Source organism: Rosa chinensis, chromosome 3 (assembly GCF_002994745.2).
Source record: "Rosa chinensis cultivar Old Blush chromosome 3, RchiOBHm-V2, whole genome shotgun sequence".
NCBI classification, from domain to species: domain Eukaryota; kingdom Viridiplantae; phylum Streptophyta; class Magnoliopsida; order Rosales; family Rosaceae; genus Rosa; species Rosa chinensis.
This window is the reverse complement of record NC_037090.1, coordinates 44,585,797-44,600,548: the sequence shown is the minus strand read 5'-3', so window position 1 is coordinate 44,600,548 and position 14,752 is coordinate 44,585,797. Positions and strand designations below refer to the sequence as shown.

Genomic DNA, 14,752 nt, shown 5'->3' with positions numbered 1-14,752 from the left:
CCTGTATGTGGAAGGCTCCGCCAGCACCAAGGCCAGCGGCGCCGGAGTCATCTTAACAGGACCCGGGGGACTAAACACGGAGTAGGCGTTGAAATTCAACTTCAAAGCTTCAAACAACATGGCAAAGTACGAGGCACTCATCGCCGGTCTGCTACTCGCCATTGACTCAGGGGCTGACAGCGTCAACATATTCAGCGACTCTCAGTTAGTCGTTAACCAGGTCAACGGCAGCTTCCAGGCCAAGGACCAGCAGTTAGCGGCATATTTGGGGTACGTCAAAACGTTGCTAAAAAAGTTCAAATTTCACAACATCACACAAATCCCCAGGGAAAAGAACGCCAAGGCTGATTCACTGGCGAGACTGGCAACCGCCCAGCCACAGCCGAGTCCAGCGCACACAAGGGTGGAATACCTTGACAAGCCAAGCATCACAAAGACCCTGGCGGAGATCTTCAACATTGAAGTCAACCCCAGCTGGATGGACGAAATCATCGCATACAAACGCAGCGGCACACTGCCAGAAGATAAGGTCCAGGCAAGACAGCTCAAGCGGAGAGCAACCCGCTACAACATCCAGAATGGAAAACTTTACCACCAAGGATTCACCCATCCCAACCTCCGGTGTCTAACCCCAGAGGAGGGAAGGGTCGTCCTAGCGGAAATCCACGGCGGAGAATGTGGAAACCACTCAGGCGCCAGATCCTTGGCCAACCGCACATTGCGACAGGGCTACTTCTGGCCCACACTTGGCAATGACGCCCGGCAAATTTCGAGGTCTTGCCACAAATGCCAACAGTTTGCAGATTTCCCACATGCACCGGCAGAACCACTGTCAGTTATCATCGGCCCTTGGATTCACTCCACGTGGGGCCTCGATTTGATGGGAAGGTTCCAGACCGCCAAGGGCCAGTTTAAGTACATCATCGTCGCCATCGACTACGACAGCAAGTGGATAGAGGCGGAACCACTGACGGCAATCACTACCACCAAGGTCATTCGATTTCTCTGGAAGAACATCTACTGCCGCTATGGTGTCCCACATACAATCATTACAGACAACGGTACACAGTTCAACCACAAAGAACTCATATCGTTCACCGCCAACTTGGGCACCAAGTTAAGTTTTGCATCCGTCACCCACCCCCAAACAAACGGCCAAGTCGAAGCAGCAAACAAAATAATCAAGAAGCTGCTAAAAAAGAAGCTCGACGACGCCAAGGGTTTGTGGGCGGAGAAGCTTCCAGAAGTCCTATGGGCCATCCGGACAACTCCAACTACCGCCACCAGCGAAACTCCTTTCTGTATGATGTTCGGCACGGAAGCGGTCCTGCCTATTGAAGTAACTCAGCCTACCGCTAGGGTCGAAGGTTACTGCCCAGACACCAACAACGACGGTGTCAACTTGGACAGGGACCTCCTAGAAGAAAAAAGACACAGGGCCCATTTGCACAACTTGCAAAACAAAAGGCTAGTATCGCGTTTCTACAACGCCAGAGTCAAGGCCCGGAACCTCCAATTGGGGGACTGGGTAATGAAGGAAGTTATTCCGCCACCAACAAAACTCCGCCCAACTTGGGAAGGCCCGTAAAAAATTGTGGAAGTCGTTAGCCCAGGCACCTTCTACTTAATGGACAAGGATGGCGTCACGTCGACCCACCCTTGGAATACCGAACACCTTCGGTATTACTACAAATAGTCAGACCGCTACCCAGGAGCATCTTGACGTAGCTAAATTTTTGTTCAATATTTAGCTAAGGGAAGCTACCCAACGGGTACTACCCCACTTTTGTACACTGGTCAATCATCTATCAATGAAACGAGGAATTATTCAAACCATTGTTACCAAGTCTAGCATTGAGGGCAACTGGCAACGCCAACAATCGTCAGCGGACCTCGTCCGCTACACGGTGCACTTGGACCAATCTTAATTCCTTTAATGTTTCATTGATGGACAAACGACTCAAAGTGCTAGCAGTACAAACACATCATAGCAAACACCAAATTCAATACTTCATTCCATTTCGCAACATTCATTACAAATTGTCATGCCTCAGCGGCTATATATGCCAAAAAAAAAAACAAAAAAACAAAAAAAAAAAACTAAGACAGTCTAGTGTGGTCCCAGCTAGCTTCAGGGGTTGCCCTCGGCATCTTCTGCTTCAGCAGGCGGCGGCACAATCGCTCGACTCGTTTGATCGGACCCTCGCGCCGACAGACTTGGGATCTTTATGGTGCCGTCCGCCAGGGTGTGCGCCGCCAGGAATCCAGCACGCGACACCTCCGACGGGGTGGGGTGGGGAGTCTGCTGGGACCCTTCCGCTGGATGTCCGCCACTTTCTCCACTGCCTGACCGGGCGCCTCCCGTTGGGGCAGGCACGGCATCTTTCTCCAGCGGGGTACTCTTAGCCGGCGGCACATCAGGCTGTGATGCTTTGGCGAAGTCGATGGCGCCCTTCCGCTTCAGCATGTCTATGTTTGCTACGGCTCCAGCCTTCGCTGACTCGATCATCGCCTTCTTAAACTCCGCCGACTGCTTGAATGCTTCAACGGCGGCTGCCGCGGCGGTACTCCTTTCAGCCCTCAGGCGGGTAACCTCACCCTCCAGCCGCTTCACCTCAGTCATTCTGGCGGCGGACTCCCACTGCACAACAATGAGTTTTTTGTCCTTGGCGGCTATCCGCTCCTGCAGCAGGGCGATGTCCTGCTCCAACTTGGAGACATGTTCATTCCTCTCCAAGTTCCGCTCGATGGCTACGTTGAGCTTACCGCGGACGTCGGCATAGTCACATTCCGCCTTGGCCAGCCCCCGCTCTACCTCCGCCAGTTGCTCCTTCGCCTCCGCCAACTCCCTCTGGAGACCTTGGATTTCCTCCCTGAGCTCCCCCTCGACCAGGGGCTGCTTTGACGCCGCCACGAACATGTCATGCAGTCCCGCCGATATTTGACCAAACGTCGAGCTGAAGGGCGATTGGTCAATTGTCGTGGGGTGAGAGATACCCGCTAGGCCACAGAACCCTAGCCGTTCGCATAGATGGAAGAGGAACTCCCGCTCACCATCTGTCATGAACGCAGCATACTCGGCGAACGAGTCCAGCTCACTAGCGGCGGGCGCCTCTCCCTCCACCGCAACAGTTTTCGATGGAGCTTGTCGGGCCTTCTTCTGTCGGCGGGCCCCGATCACCTCCACCTCCTCCCCCTCTTCCTCAGAAGGAGAGTCAACCTGCCGACGTTTTCTTTCCAGTGCCCTTTGGTTCCCGGCGGTGGTCCCCGTCGTCCTCACCGACGGCTCCTCCCTTGGCACAGTGACAGTTTCCGCCGGTTGCACCACCTTCTCCTTTTGGGGGCCACGCCTACTGGCAAGCATCCGCTCCTTCTGTTGCCCCGCTGCAGCGCTTCCCCTCTCCCCGCTGGCCACTTGGGTCCTCGCCTGCACTACCGGCAGACCATCCTCACCAAGATGGGAGTGGTGCGGCATTGGCAGCACCACCGGAACCTCGGACTGGCTCAGCGCCAGTGTCTCGGGGTTCACCAGCGTCTTCTGGGTCGCCAGCCCCTCGGCGTACATGGTCTCCAAAAAGTTGTCTATCTCCGCGCGGTCCATTGCTTTTTCAAAAGCGTCGCGACTCGATTTGTTACCCGGCGGGGTTTCTTAAAAAAAAAAAAAAAAAAAAAAAAAAACCCGTCAGTCCGGATCACTTGTTACAAAAAAAAACGGTATGGCGGAGATTTCTCACCAACTGAGCGAGTTAGCCGCTGTTCGACTAGTAACTCCCAACCGGTCAGAAGTCGGAAGTCCAACAAATTGCGGTTCCGCCAGCAACCTCTGATCCTCGCTACGCGACACTCCTCTTCGCGCGTTAGGGTATACAGCAGTCTCGCTGCACAAACACAGTAATCGTTAGTAAGAATACAAGTCTGCAAATACATGAACCCGGCAACTACATTCAGCGGAAACCGGTTACCAACCTCGGATGGGTTGGAACTCCGACTTAATCTTAAATGTCGGCCCTTCCTCGTTCGACCTGGCGTGATACTCCCAACCCTCTGTGGTGACGCAGAAGGTCCCCCGCCAGTAGGACATTGAGTCCCTTAGATTCTCGATCAGTTTGGGCGCTCCCTGACAGCGGCTCAGGTTCACTTGCCCTCTGCAACCTCGGCGCTTCACGTACACCAGCTTGTAGAAGTGAAGCACTTCCGCCACAGTAGGTCCCTCGCACCCGGACAACCGCCACAGTGAGTTCATTGCCAACATCAACCGCCACATGTTGGGGCAAATCTGACCGAAGGCAAGGCCAAATTCGCACACCAGGATTTGGAGATTCGGCACCAGCGGAAGTGTCACTCCTTGGCAGAATATCGCCTCATGCACCGCCGCAAATCCCACTGGGAGAATCGAAGCCTTCTTATACGCCGTCGGCGGGCGGAGCTTCACCGAGCCAGGCAACCGGAACGTCTGCTTCATTCGAGTGACAGCGGCGGCATTCATCCGCCCTCCTGCCTCGTCGACGGCAGTGCCATCCTGGAGGAACCACGCTGACTCAGCATTCTGCCCCGCTGCTTCTTCTTCCCCAGTGGAGCCGCTGGCAGCACTATTGCTCGCCAAACGCTCGTCACGCCTAGCTTTGGCAGCAGCGGCCTCACCCGCCCTAGAGCTCTCTGGACGCGGACCACGACCCATAGCTACTTCCCAAGGTATGGTCTGTAGCGGCTCAACCTCTAGCGGTTCTGGTAGTGAGGTTCCTGCATGGGCAGACGGACGCAACGAATCAATAAAAATCCTATCCGCCGCGCTGAACGACACGTCAGACCCGGAATCCTCACTGCTCGAAATCTCTATGACGTTAGCCATCCCAAACCCTAAAACCCACACCAGTTAGCACAAACACAGATCTAGCCTATTCTTACATCAATTATAGCCAAGGGCATCAAGAGCAAAACCCAGAAAATCCCAAAGTAGGAACAAACGCACTCAACCCAGATTCGACCATCTAACAAATCCCCAAACACCATAATCCAACACCACCCCCCCCCCCCCCCCCCCCAAATCTCATTTTACACCTCAGAACACGCCAAAGAAAAAACAGGAATCATCCCAGAAAGACAAAAACAACAAAACCCAGAAAATAGCAGATCCAATAAAACAGGAAAAAGGAAATCCAGATACCAACCTCGGTGGTGAAGCCTACGTTACGATGGTGCACAGCAATCTTCGGGGGGTGCTATCGTCGTTTCTCCGGGAACGGTATCTCCAAGCTCTGGCAACCTCTTTCTTTGGTCTCGGACAGGCAGAGCAACCAGAACACGACTGTGAGTTTGAAGCTTTTACCAAAGTGTCAAATCTCGCTGGGTTTCCCCCCCTTTTATGTCAACATCAGCGCGTTCTCCGCCGTCCTCTAAAAAACGACATCACACAACAGCCGTACACGTGTCACAGACCTCCACTTACTACCTGGATTAACCGAGGCGTCGCTTCGGTTGCGAAATCCATAATTACTATCATTTATGGCGAGAAGACAGCCAGGCTTAGGGGACAAGCCTCCGCACGCTAACCCCCTACGGGTTAGACACGTGTCAACCACCACTAGACGAAGCGTCTGGTGGAAGTAACCACTGGGATGACTTCACCAACTGACGAAGCCTCCGCTGAGCGAAACCCCGCCAGCGGAACTTCTCCCTTATCATCTTCCAGGTGACGAAGTCTCCGCTGAGCGAAGCCCCGCCAGCGGAACTTCTCCCTTGTCATCTTCCAAGTGACGAAGTCTCCGCTGAGCGAAACCCCGCCAGCGGAACTTCTCCCTTATCATCTTCCAAGTGACGAAGTCTCCGCTGAGTGAATCCCCGCCAGCGGAACTTCTCCCTTATCATCTTCCAAGTGACGAAGTCTCCGCTGAGTGAATCCCCGCCAGCGGAACTTCTCCCTTGTCACCCTCCAAGTGACGAAGCCTCCGCTGAGCGAAACCCCGCCAGCGGAACTTCTCCCTTGTCACCCTCCAAGTGACGAAGCCTCCGCTGAGCGAAAGCCCTCCAGCGGAACTTCTCCTTTGTCGCCCTCCTTCTAGCTCCAAGAGCTGACGAAGTCTCCGCCGAGCGAAACCCCGCCAGCGGAACTTCTCCTTTGTCACCCTCCAAGTGACGAAGTCTCTGCTGAGCGAAACCCCGTCAGCAGAACTTCTCCCTAGCCATCATGCAAGCGGGGTATCCTCCGCTATACACCTCTGGCGGAACCCCCCTTTCAACTTGCAAACTGCGTGCTTTGTTCAACGCAACATCGTTCAAACAAAATACCGCCAGGCACGTCTACCGGACGCTGCTTCCTGCTACATTTAGCGGGGGGATACCCGCCAAACGGCGAATCCCGAGGCCACGCCTCACTCTGACAACGACCGCCACGAGGCGTTACCGTCAGACCGTCCCTACGGGACACGGGGACTAGTCAACAGTCTACGACAGCCCTGATCAGGCACGTTGACCCCCGTCATTTGGGTGCTAAACATTGGGCTCGCTACCCAACACCCTCTGCTCCGTGCAGCTCCCCCTCAACAAACAATTTGCCGACCATCCGGAGGTCTATCTTCGCCAGGGAGTGGGGGACTCCCTGGGGGGCCCAGCAGGGGCCCACCCGAAAGGGTATAAAGCGTTTGCTCAGTAAAACCAACGGTTGACAACGCACTGACGCTAATTATGCTCTTGCAAAGTCTAGCGGAATAAAACGCTTCAAACCGCCGAACAACTCCCCAACCAAGATTGCCCTCCTTGACTGGGGACTTGGGGACTTGTACATACATGTACATTTGCAAGCATAATTAGCTATAATGGGCCACGCTCATTGTACCGCCAGAGGTACTAATTCCAACCAAAGGAATGACATGCAGACACACTGCAAGACGGGCTACAGCCTCAACGTCGGACCACCTCCAGATCGCCGCCGACGCGCCGCCACGCGCCGCGCCAAGATGGCATCAGAGGCTTCTGAAAAGGGGAACTGAAGCATATCAGTCCCACATCGAAAACAAAGAGAAGGTCAACCTCTTCCTCACCCATAAAAGGTTCTCTCCTCTCTCCTCATTAATTAAGCATTCCATATTTACCTATTGTTACTCTGTCAACATAAATACGTGGACTAACTTAGGCATCGGAGAGTCGAAGACCGCCCAACGCGGTCTCCCTCTGACGTCCCAGTGTTTTATTTGACAGATAGCAAAAGCTTTAAGAACATCGCAGGTATCAACTCGCCAGTCGGATCAGCGTTAACGAAGGTTCAGCTACCGCCGGACTTTTAAACATTAACAGTTAATTTCATTACACGTTTATTTAAAGTACATTGCCTTATAGAAATTAGCGAGATAACTCAAGATAAGGAATACACTATGCGTACATATATTGATACTGAACTGGTCAATTTGGATCCTGCATGATTCTGACGATCGACCAGGAAAGTAAATACAAAGCAAAAGAGCGAGGAAAACTCTTTCTAGTTTGATATTATGCTTGGACTGCCTCGACTTCTCTCTCTGTTTTCTCTGTGTTAAGTACTCCACTTGTCCCCAGCTGCCCGGTTTGTACCTTATTACATGATGCTGCAACTACTGGACTTTTGGCTTCTCCATTTTTCAGTTCATGATTACTATCTGAAGGAGGAGGAGGAGAAGTACCAGTATTGGATTGGATGATTGTCTTAGTCCACTCACGTAATTGTTCGGTGGCTACTTCATCTGTATGTTGACAAACAAACCCCACAATTAGTCAGTTAATCAACTAATATCTCTCTCGCAGATAAAGGGCATAAATATGAATGTATTAGACATAAATATTGACCTAGCCTTGGGACAGTATGCCCTTGTGGGTGCCTTATGATGAGGGGGTTGTGAAATTCAGAAGCAAGCTCCTCAGAAGGTAGTTTTAACCAATCTTTGTCTCCTATCAAGTGGACAGATTTGACCTTGATTCTGTCTTTGTAGGCAATCTCACAGATACTTGGCTTTCGGAACTTTGATCCTGATATCGATATGAAAAATTTGAAAGCTGGATGCTCCTTCAACAATTTTCCCTGCATTATATAGGATTGATTCCTTAACTGAATTTACCTCATGGTTAACTATATATGCTATGTCATCTTGGAAATACGTGAGAAAGAGAGCTAATTTAACCAACTTTATTACCTGAGCTTGGTAGCCTAACAAGAGTCCTGATAGTGTCGCACCCTGATTTAAGATCGATTTTCATAGTATATGTTAGTAATTAATATATCAGCTGGTAAAACATTCGTATACATTCCCTGTTAGCTGCTGGATCGATAGATCGATCTGCTATAGTAGGCACGTCATGAATTAATGAAAAGTTCAGTTTAATGTCGTGTATACATATATTTATACCTGAGAGAAACCAAGCAAACCATCAAAGGGGCCTTTGCTTGTTATGTAATCACATAAATAAGAGATGCATGCTTCCAAGTTTGTGTACTCCATGAAGTCCTGAATGAACAAGAGGATTATGCATAGTACGTCAACGACGAAATAATGAATTGCTAATTGAGTTTGAGAGAAATGAAGGGACCTTTTTCTTCCTTTTCTTTTTCTTTCTTTGTTCTTTTTGTCTTTTTGGCAAATAAAGAATAAAGGGATATTCGATCATCTGGAAGTCTGGAACAATTAAAATAGTAAAAGATTTTTACCTTGTCAAATTGGAACCACTCAAAATAAGGAGGTGGGAAGATGCCTTCTATGTCAGATTTTCCTCCAGCAGGAAACTTCCCATCTGGAAACTCCTGTAATTATAAACAGATACTCATATGTCTGCTGATCACATTTCCAAATGGCAAATATGCATATACAACCCCTTCCAAAATAAAATATATATTGGAGAGAGGCAAAAGGGTATTGTGTAGCAAGGCCACTGAGAAGAAAATCTTTGTTCAGTTTCTGAGGCATGTGCAAAATAAAATGGAAATTTGGAAATTCCTTTCAATAAACAGGAGAATGGCTACTCAAACAAGATTGAACACCAAATAGAAGTTGAATGTCAACAAAAACAACTAGGAATCCAATTATATGTGGTCCTTGAGGTAGTACTCACATGTGGTGATTTCCAAATTCATATCTGAGTTTTTAGTCTTCTTGGAAGTTCTCATTTCTCTAAAGTATATTTTCTCTTATCTTTAACTAAAATAAAATCCGAACTATCTGGTTCCTTGGACAAAATACAACCATGACCAGTTTTTTAGTTATTTTAATTAAATCTTGAAATGCCTAAAAAAGGTTTTAAGGAAAAACAAAATTTGCCAAGTAAAGAACACGTTACAAAGTATTTAACAAATTGACTCAAAAGAGCTGAGCCAACTATGCCAGTTGAGTTGCTAGCAGCGCACTTGTCATATAAATGTGTCAAAGGATAAGTTAGCGAGGTAAATTAGACATACCATGTCAAACTGAGAAAGGATAGAAGCATCCCATTTGCTAATTTGCTTTTGCAGGAAGCTCCCACTGGTTCTAAATCCATGGAGGCATAGAATCTTCATCTTCGTATCTTTCTGCCTTTCCATTCTCCTCTTCTCAGTCTCACTCCAACTCACTTGTTTGACAAACAAAGCGACAATGTTTTTGTTTAATAGAGAGAGGGTAGCTAGGCAGCTAGCTACTACCGCTACCTACTACAACCTTTCTCAACTCGAGTCCCCAACTACTTCCTGTCTTCCTTTCTTCTGTTGGTTGGTGTTCCACGTGCACCATCCTCCTAATGTTGTATAGGTAGCCATGGAGTCTGGCTTCTATGGACCCTAGAGTTTAGTTAATTATGAATCCAGTGTAAAGAAAATAACATTTACCTACTTCATCAATAGTTTATTCTGCCTGGGTTTTCAGACTCAGAATCTTCTTCACATTTAACTATGGAAGATATCAAATTCCTAAATTTCCTATTGTCTAAAGAATGGCATTGGAAGAGAAATAGAGGTTATATAGGAATCGAGTCTTGAAGACCTTGCCAAACATGAAATGTAAATCCCATGGTCTTGCCACAACAATGTGAAGTAATGTTGGAGTGCAAAGAAAAAAAGAAGATGAAGACATAATAATACTGGTAAATTCAATTCACAACTTTTTCCCAATGCAAGTATTTCTTACAACACCACACACTGCTCAGCCCACATATTTTGACATTTGATCTTTTGACCCCTCCCCTCCCCATCCAACACTAAGCACACAACAGACAAGTCACCAAACTGCGTGCTAGCAAACTCAACCATTTTCCCCTGGAAACTTCATAATCTCTTCAGACTTTTCTTTCTTGCATCGATTTTCTTCTTTTCTGCCTGTGCTTTTATCAAGCCAGCTTCCTTTTTCAGTGTCGTACTACTTGCTACAGTTGATGGAGCAGCCCCACCAACTCTCGTCTCCACTGCAGCAGCTACAACAGCCGGCTGATCCTGGCCAAGTCCTCTTGCAGTGACTGTCACAGGGACCAGTACGGATGGGGATGGGGTTGGGGATGGGGATGGCAGTGGCAAAGCAGGACCACCTGCTGTGATCTTTTGATCAGCATTAAGTGCCGAGGTGTTAGATTGGTCAACATTCAGTGCAGTAGTAGACTCAGAAATAGCTCCTGTTTTAAACTTGGGTTTTGGCTTGGCATGTATTCCGGTATAAAGCCTGCATTCAAGATATGACTATTAATAATCATATGCCATGGTACATATCAAATAGTTTATTCCTATGGAAGTTTACTCAAGTTGGTATATTGGCATATATAGCTCTGATACCATAGTCGGTTTAATGTTCTGCTATTTCTACAAATTTGTTAAGATGCGAGCTATGTGGGTCTCTATTCATACCATGAGCCTAGAATATGGCATTTCACTTCTATCAGGTGGACGCAATTGCAGGGATTCATGTTTAAACACCAGTCTCATTTTACGATACTAAATTGAGAAAAGAACCCAGGAAGAGTAGAGCCTAGAAAAATTACTGTATTGCATATGAAAATGAAAAGAGTAAACATTTTATTAAGAAGTCAAGGTCTATGAGCTGGTTTTCAGCAATTCAAGGTCTATTGCTATCAGGTGGATGCAATTGCAGGGATTCATGTTTAAACACCAGTCTCATTTTACGATACTAAATTGAGAAAAGAACCCAGGAAGAGTAGAGCCTAGAAAAATTACTGTATTGCATATGAAAATGAAAAAGAGTAAACATTTTATTAAGAAGTCAACGTCTATGAGCTGGTTTTCAGCAATTCAAGGTCTATTGCTAATCCATATTTCCCAAAACAATTGTTATCTCAAAAAGCTGGTTTTCAACAAATTATCTTATGACGATATTGAGAGCCTTTAAATCAGCCTGTACCAACAACAGAGGTACCAGCAATCAAAAGTCTGACAAAATAATTCCAACAACACATCTAACCAAAAAGTTCTACACATTCAAAGATTTGTATATAAAATCCCCACGCACAACCAAAATGTTCTACATGTGCAACCATTCAAAGATTTGTATATAAACTCCCATGCTTCCCACTTACCCAAACAGCAAACAGATAAGAAAATGAACAGTAATTCACCTGGCATGTCTTGCATATTCCTCATAATTCTCAAGCAGCATCTTCCCTGCTTGTTCATTTAAGGCTGATTCTGGAAATGGTTCAATCAACAGACATCTAACCACCTGTTATCACAAAGCATTGAGCAAGAAAATTAAAGATTAACCAAAAATCCTAAAATCTCATCTGAATGCCCAAGACAAAACTCAGTAGACAAAAATAGAAAAGAATTGCAAATGAAAGGAAGTCAGTTATTGAACCATCAAAGAGAACTTACAATGAGAACATGTCGTAATCCAAGACTTGGATTCCAATCTTTTTTTAACGTATTCACACAAATCTCACCATTATTTGCAATGTTTGGATGGAAAATCCTAGTCAGAAAGTAACCTACAACAATTATAACCCAAAGATCAAAAAACTACCAAAGTAAATATTGAACCAGATAGGAACTCGAGAGTTGGGCGTGGGCATGAAAAAGATTGACAATAAAATGGCTATACGTGAACATCAGCATAGACTTATTTCTTCAGCTTTATAATAAAGTCATCGATGACTAATAGCAGAATGAGGCAACAGAGACAGGCCAGGCCCATTAAAAAAAATAATAATAAAGAAGAAGAAGAAGAAGAGATGAGAATGCATAATGAAAACAAACCTTTGGGGGGAGAGTGTGGAAAGTCATGAGATAACAACAACTTCATGCGAAAAACACCATTCTCGTAAGGAGTGCCAGCTGCAAAGTCACGAAATTAGGTAAGTTATCATCCTAAAGTACATTCGACAGATGCAGGATTGAAAAGAGTAGACTACATGCCTGGCCCTTCAATATCAGCAAATATGATTGAAAAGTCGTCATCATTCACGCAAACTTTAATGCCTTCAGGAGGGGATTCGTCAAGACTCTTCAATTCCTTTGCAAGTTGCTTGATCACGTTTGGTGGCAGATTTTCGTTAGTAGCCTGACATGTTAACATGATTATAAGAGTTATATAAATAGTTAAAAGTCAAAAAGGAAAAAGAAGCACATCTGGCTCAGCTTTTTTATCTAAGAATGATTCAGGCAGCTAACATTAGAATTAAACTATGCTTTGTTGTCCCAACAGGCACAAGGACAATGACATGCCCTTTACTCGGGCACGAATTTTCAAAGACAGTCCCTAAAGGAACTTGAATAAACCAAACAAATAACATGCGAACAACTCACATGGCTGATTTTTCAATATAAAGAGGATTCATATTTCATACACAAGAGCTGCAGTTTCATGCACAGACGGATTGACCCATCATGTACTCTCAAAAGTAGAATTGAAAGAACGTCAAGTTCGATTTGGATAAAACATCATAAAATATTAAGGTATAAATTGCATGATACTATCTTTTCCAATATCCACAAATTCCTCGAATCCCAACCCAGGCCATGGCCAATGATGAAACAAACTAATGAAGAAAAAAAATTCTCTCTAGTAAGACAATACATTACCATGGATATAAAGGAATGATGTCCTTGGTCAAATTTTGCTACCAAGAACAATTTAGCTGTTATGTGCTACAAATTTTTCAACTTCCCCGATAAGTGTGATAGAATTAGGCCAGCTGTAAGCAGAGATTCCTGCAATAAAAATTGATGGTTAATATCAATAATCAGGACTCTCCAACTCATATTAATCATGCATCTCCAAAGAACAATGAAATTAAACTACTTAACCATAAAAAAAAATGGCTATCTTAAATATCAAACACAGTGGCTTATAAATAAATGCAGGAGTCGTATAACAGAACTGAAGCAAAGAGATAACTGAGGATCCGGTCATCAATGAATATATCCCCATTCCTTGCACCAAAAAATCAACAACCTTACAACTAACTAACATTAAAGGCGAATGTGAGTAAGTTTACAACCTGGCCACATCATTAGAATTTAGATTCCAGTTTCACCTTCTGGTCTAGTAATGTTCTAGTTTCTTAATTTTTGTTTTGGAAAGCTAAGGCACGCAAATTAGTTTCGGGATAAAGGCTTAGTATGAGGAAGAGGAACAAGGACAGAGAAAAGCATAATGTACATAAGCGGAGTCCAGGTTTCAAAACTGACACCAAGAAATGAAATTTAAAAACAACAAAGAACATCCTAAAGGACAAGTCAAAAGATTCCATCTTTTGTGACCCTCAAAAGAGAACTAATCAACCCACCTAGAACCATGGGATAAAAAGTCAACAAGAACCTGATGGCTCTTGAGGAAAACAAGTCAAAAAAAGAAGACCCAAATCAGATCAACCAAGAAACATGAACTGATGATGCCCATTTCACAAAGATAGCAAGTAAACATGCACAGATAAGAAGTCAGTCCCAGGAATTTAAAATTAACGGTACTCACAGTTGAAATTGATGATTAAAACCTAATCTCAGAAGAGAAAAATTACCGGCGAAAGAAAACCCAGATGAGAATTCGCCTCTATCTCTCGTAAACAAAACTCAAGTGTGTTGGCGATGATTGAGGGCTTTCAGACCTGAAGGATTGCGATGCGAAGAAGAGAGAGAGAGAGAGAGAGAGAGTGTGTGTATGAGAGAGATAGAGAGAGCGCTTTGTCCTTGGAAATAATTGATTGAGGAGCCTTAAATATATTATTACTTTTCTTACTCCTTTTTTTTTTTTGGTTACAAGTAATTTTATTTTTACGGAACATTATTTTATAAAATTTTGCATTTAAAAGATGGAATAAAAACAAAGTTTTTTGAAACGAGGTGTCGCTGCATCAGATCTTCACCGATTATAGACGTTGGAGTCTTGGAACTCGTGCTTACACGCGCTATTGTCTCTTTGTATATTATTGTGTGACCACACGCGCTCAGAGTTTTTTTTTTTTTTTTCCTTTTCTATACTTAATTGTAGGAGTCATCATTTGACCCTTCAGCCCTAAGCCTGCCCGACCCAACCCTTGCATTAGGGTGGGCCAGCGCTGTCCTTTCTCAAATAGGGTAGGATATGGGTCATGCAAATGAAGTCTGGCCCGTTTGAGCCCGTTAGGGCTAAACTCGGCCCTCTAAACCCGTCCAACTAAGCTCTCTTAATTTTCTATTTTTTTAATATATTTCTTTTTTTTTCTGTAACATACAACTTATCTCTTTTTTTGTAATTGATTTCCTAAGCTTTATTTTCTTTAATTTTTGTTTTCTTTGTTGAATAACAATTAATTTTGGGAGATTTAGAGAGATAGTTACTTG

At 45.4% G+C, this 14,752-nt stretch overlaps 2 protein-coding genes across 2 annotated transcripts; both read right to left on the bottom strand.

Annotated features, from left to right (window-relative positions):
- Nucleotides 1-7,222: 7,222 nt before the first annotated feature.
- LOC112192747 (dihydrofolate reductase) lies at nucleotides 7,223-9,652 on the bottom strand. The gene is made up of 6 exons (XM_024332613.2): nucleotides 9,416-9,652; nucleotides 8,672-8,764; nucleotides 8,373-8,471; nucleotides 8,160-8,201; nucleotides 7,816-8,047; nucleotides 7,223-7,712 (listed from the first exon to the last, which is right to left on the bottom strand). Exons 1-6 carry the CDS (start codon nucleotides 9,536-9,538, stop codon nucleotides 7,483-7,485), a joined length of 819 nt encoding a protein of 272 aa, XP_024188381.1. The 5' UTR covers nucleotides 9,539-9,652; the 3' UTR covers nucleotides 7,223-7,482.
- Nucleotides 9,653-9,930: 278 nt separating this feature from the next.
- On the bottom strand, nucleotides 9,931-14,130 carry LOC112192746 (ubiquitin-conjugating enzyme E2 22). Its single transcript, XM_024332612.2, has 7 exons — nucleotides 13,951-14,130; nucleotides 13,013-13,141; nucleotides 12,347-12,491; nucleotides 12,188-12,265; nucleotides 11,807-11,919; nucleotides 11,551-11,654; nucleotides 9,931-10,643 (listed from the first exon to the last, which is right to left on the bottom strand). Exons 2-7 carry the CDS (start codon nucleotides 13,013-13,015, stop codon nucleotides 10,256-10,258), a joined length of 831 nt encoding a protein of 276 aa, XP_024188380.1. The 5' UTR covers nucleotides 13,016-13,141; nucleotides 13,951-14,130; the 3' UTR covers nucleotides 9,931-10,255.
- Nucleotides 14,131-14,752: the final 622 nt, after the last annotated feature.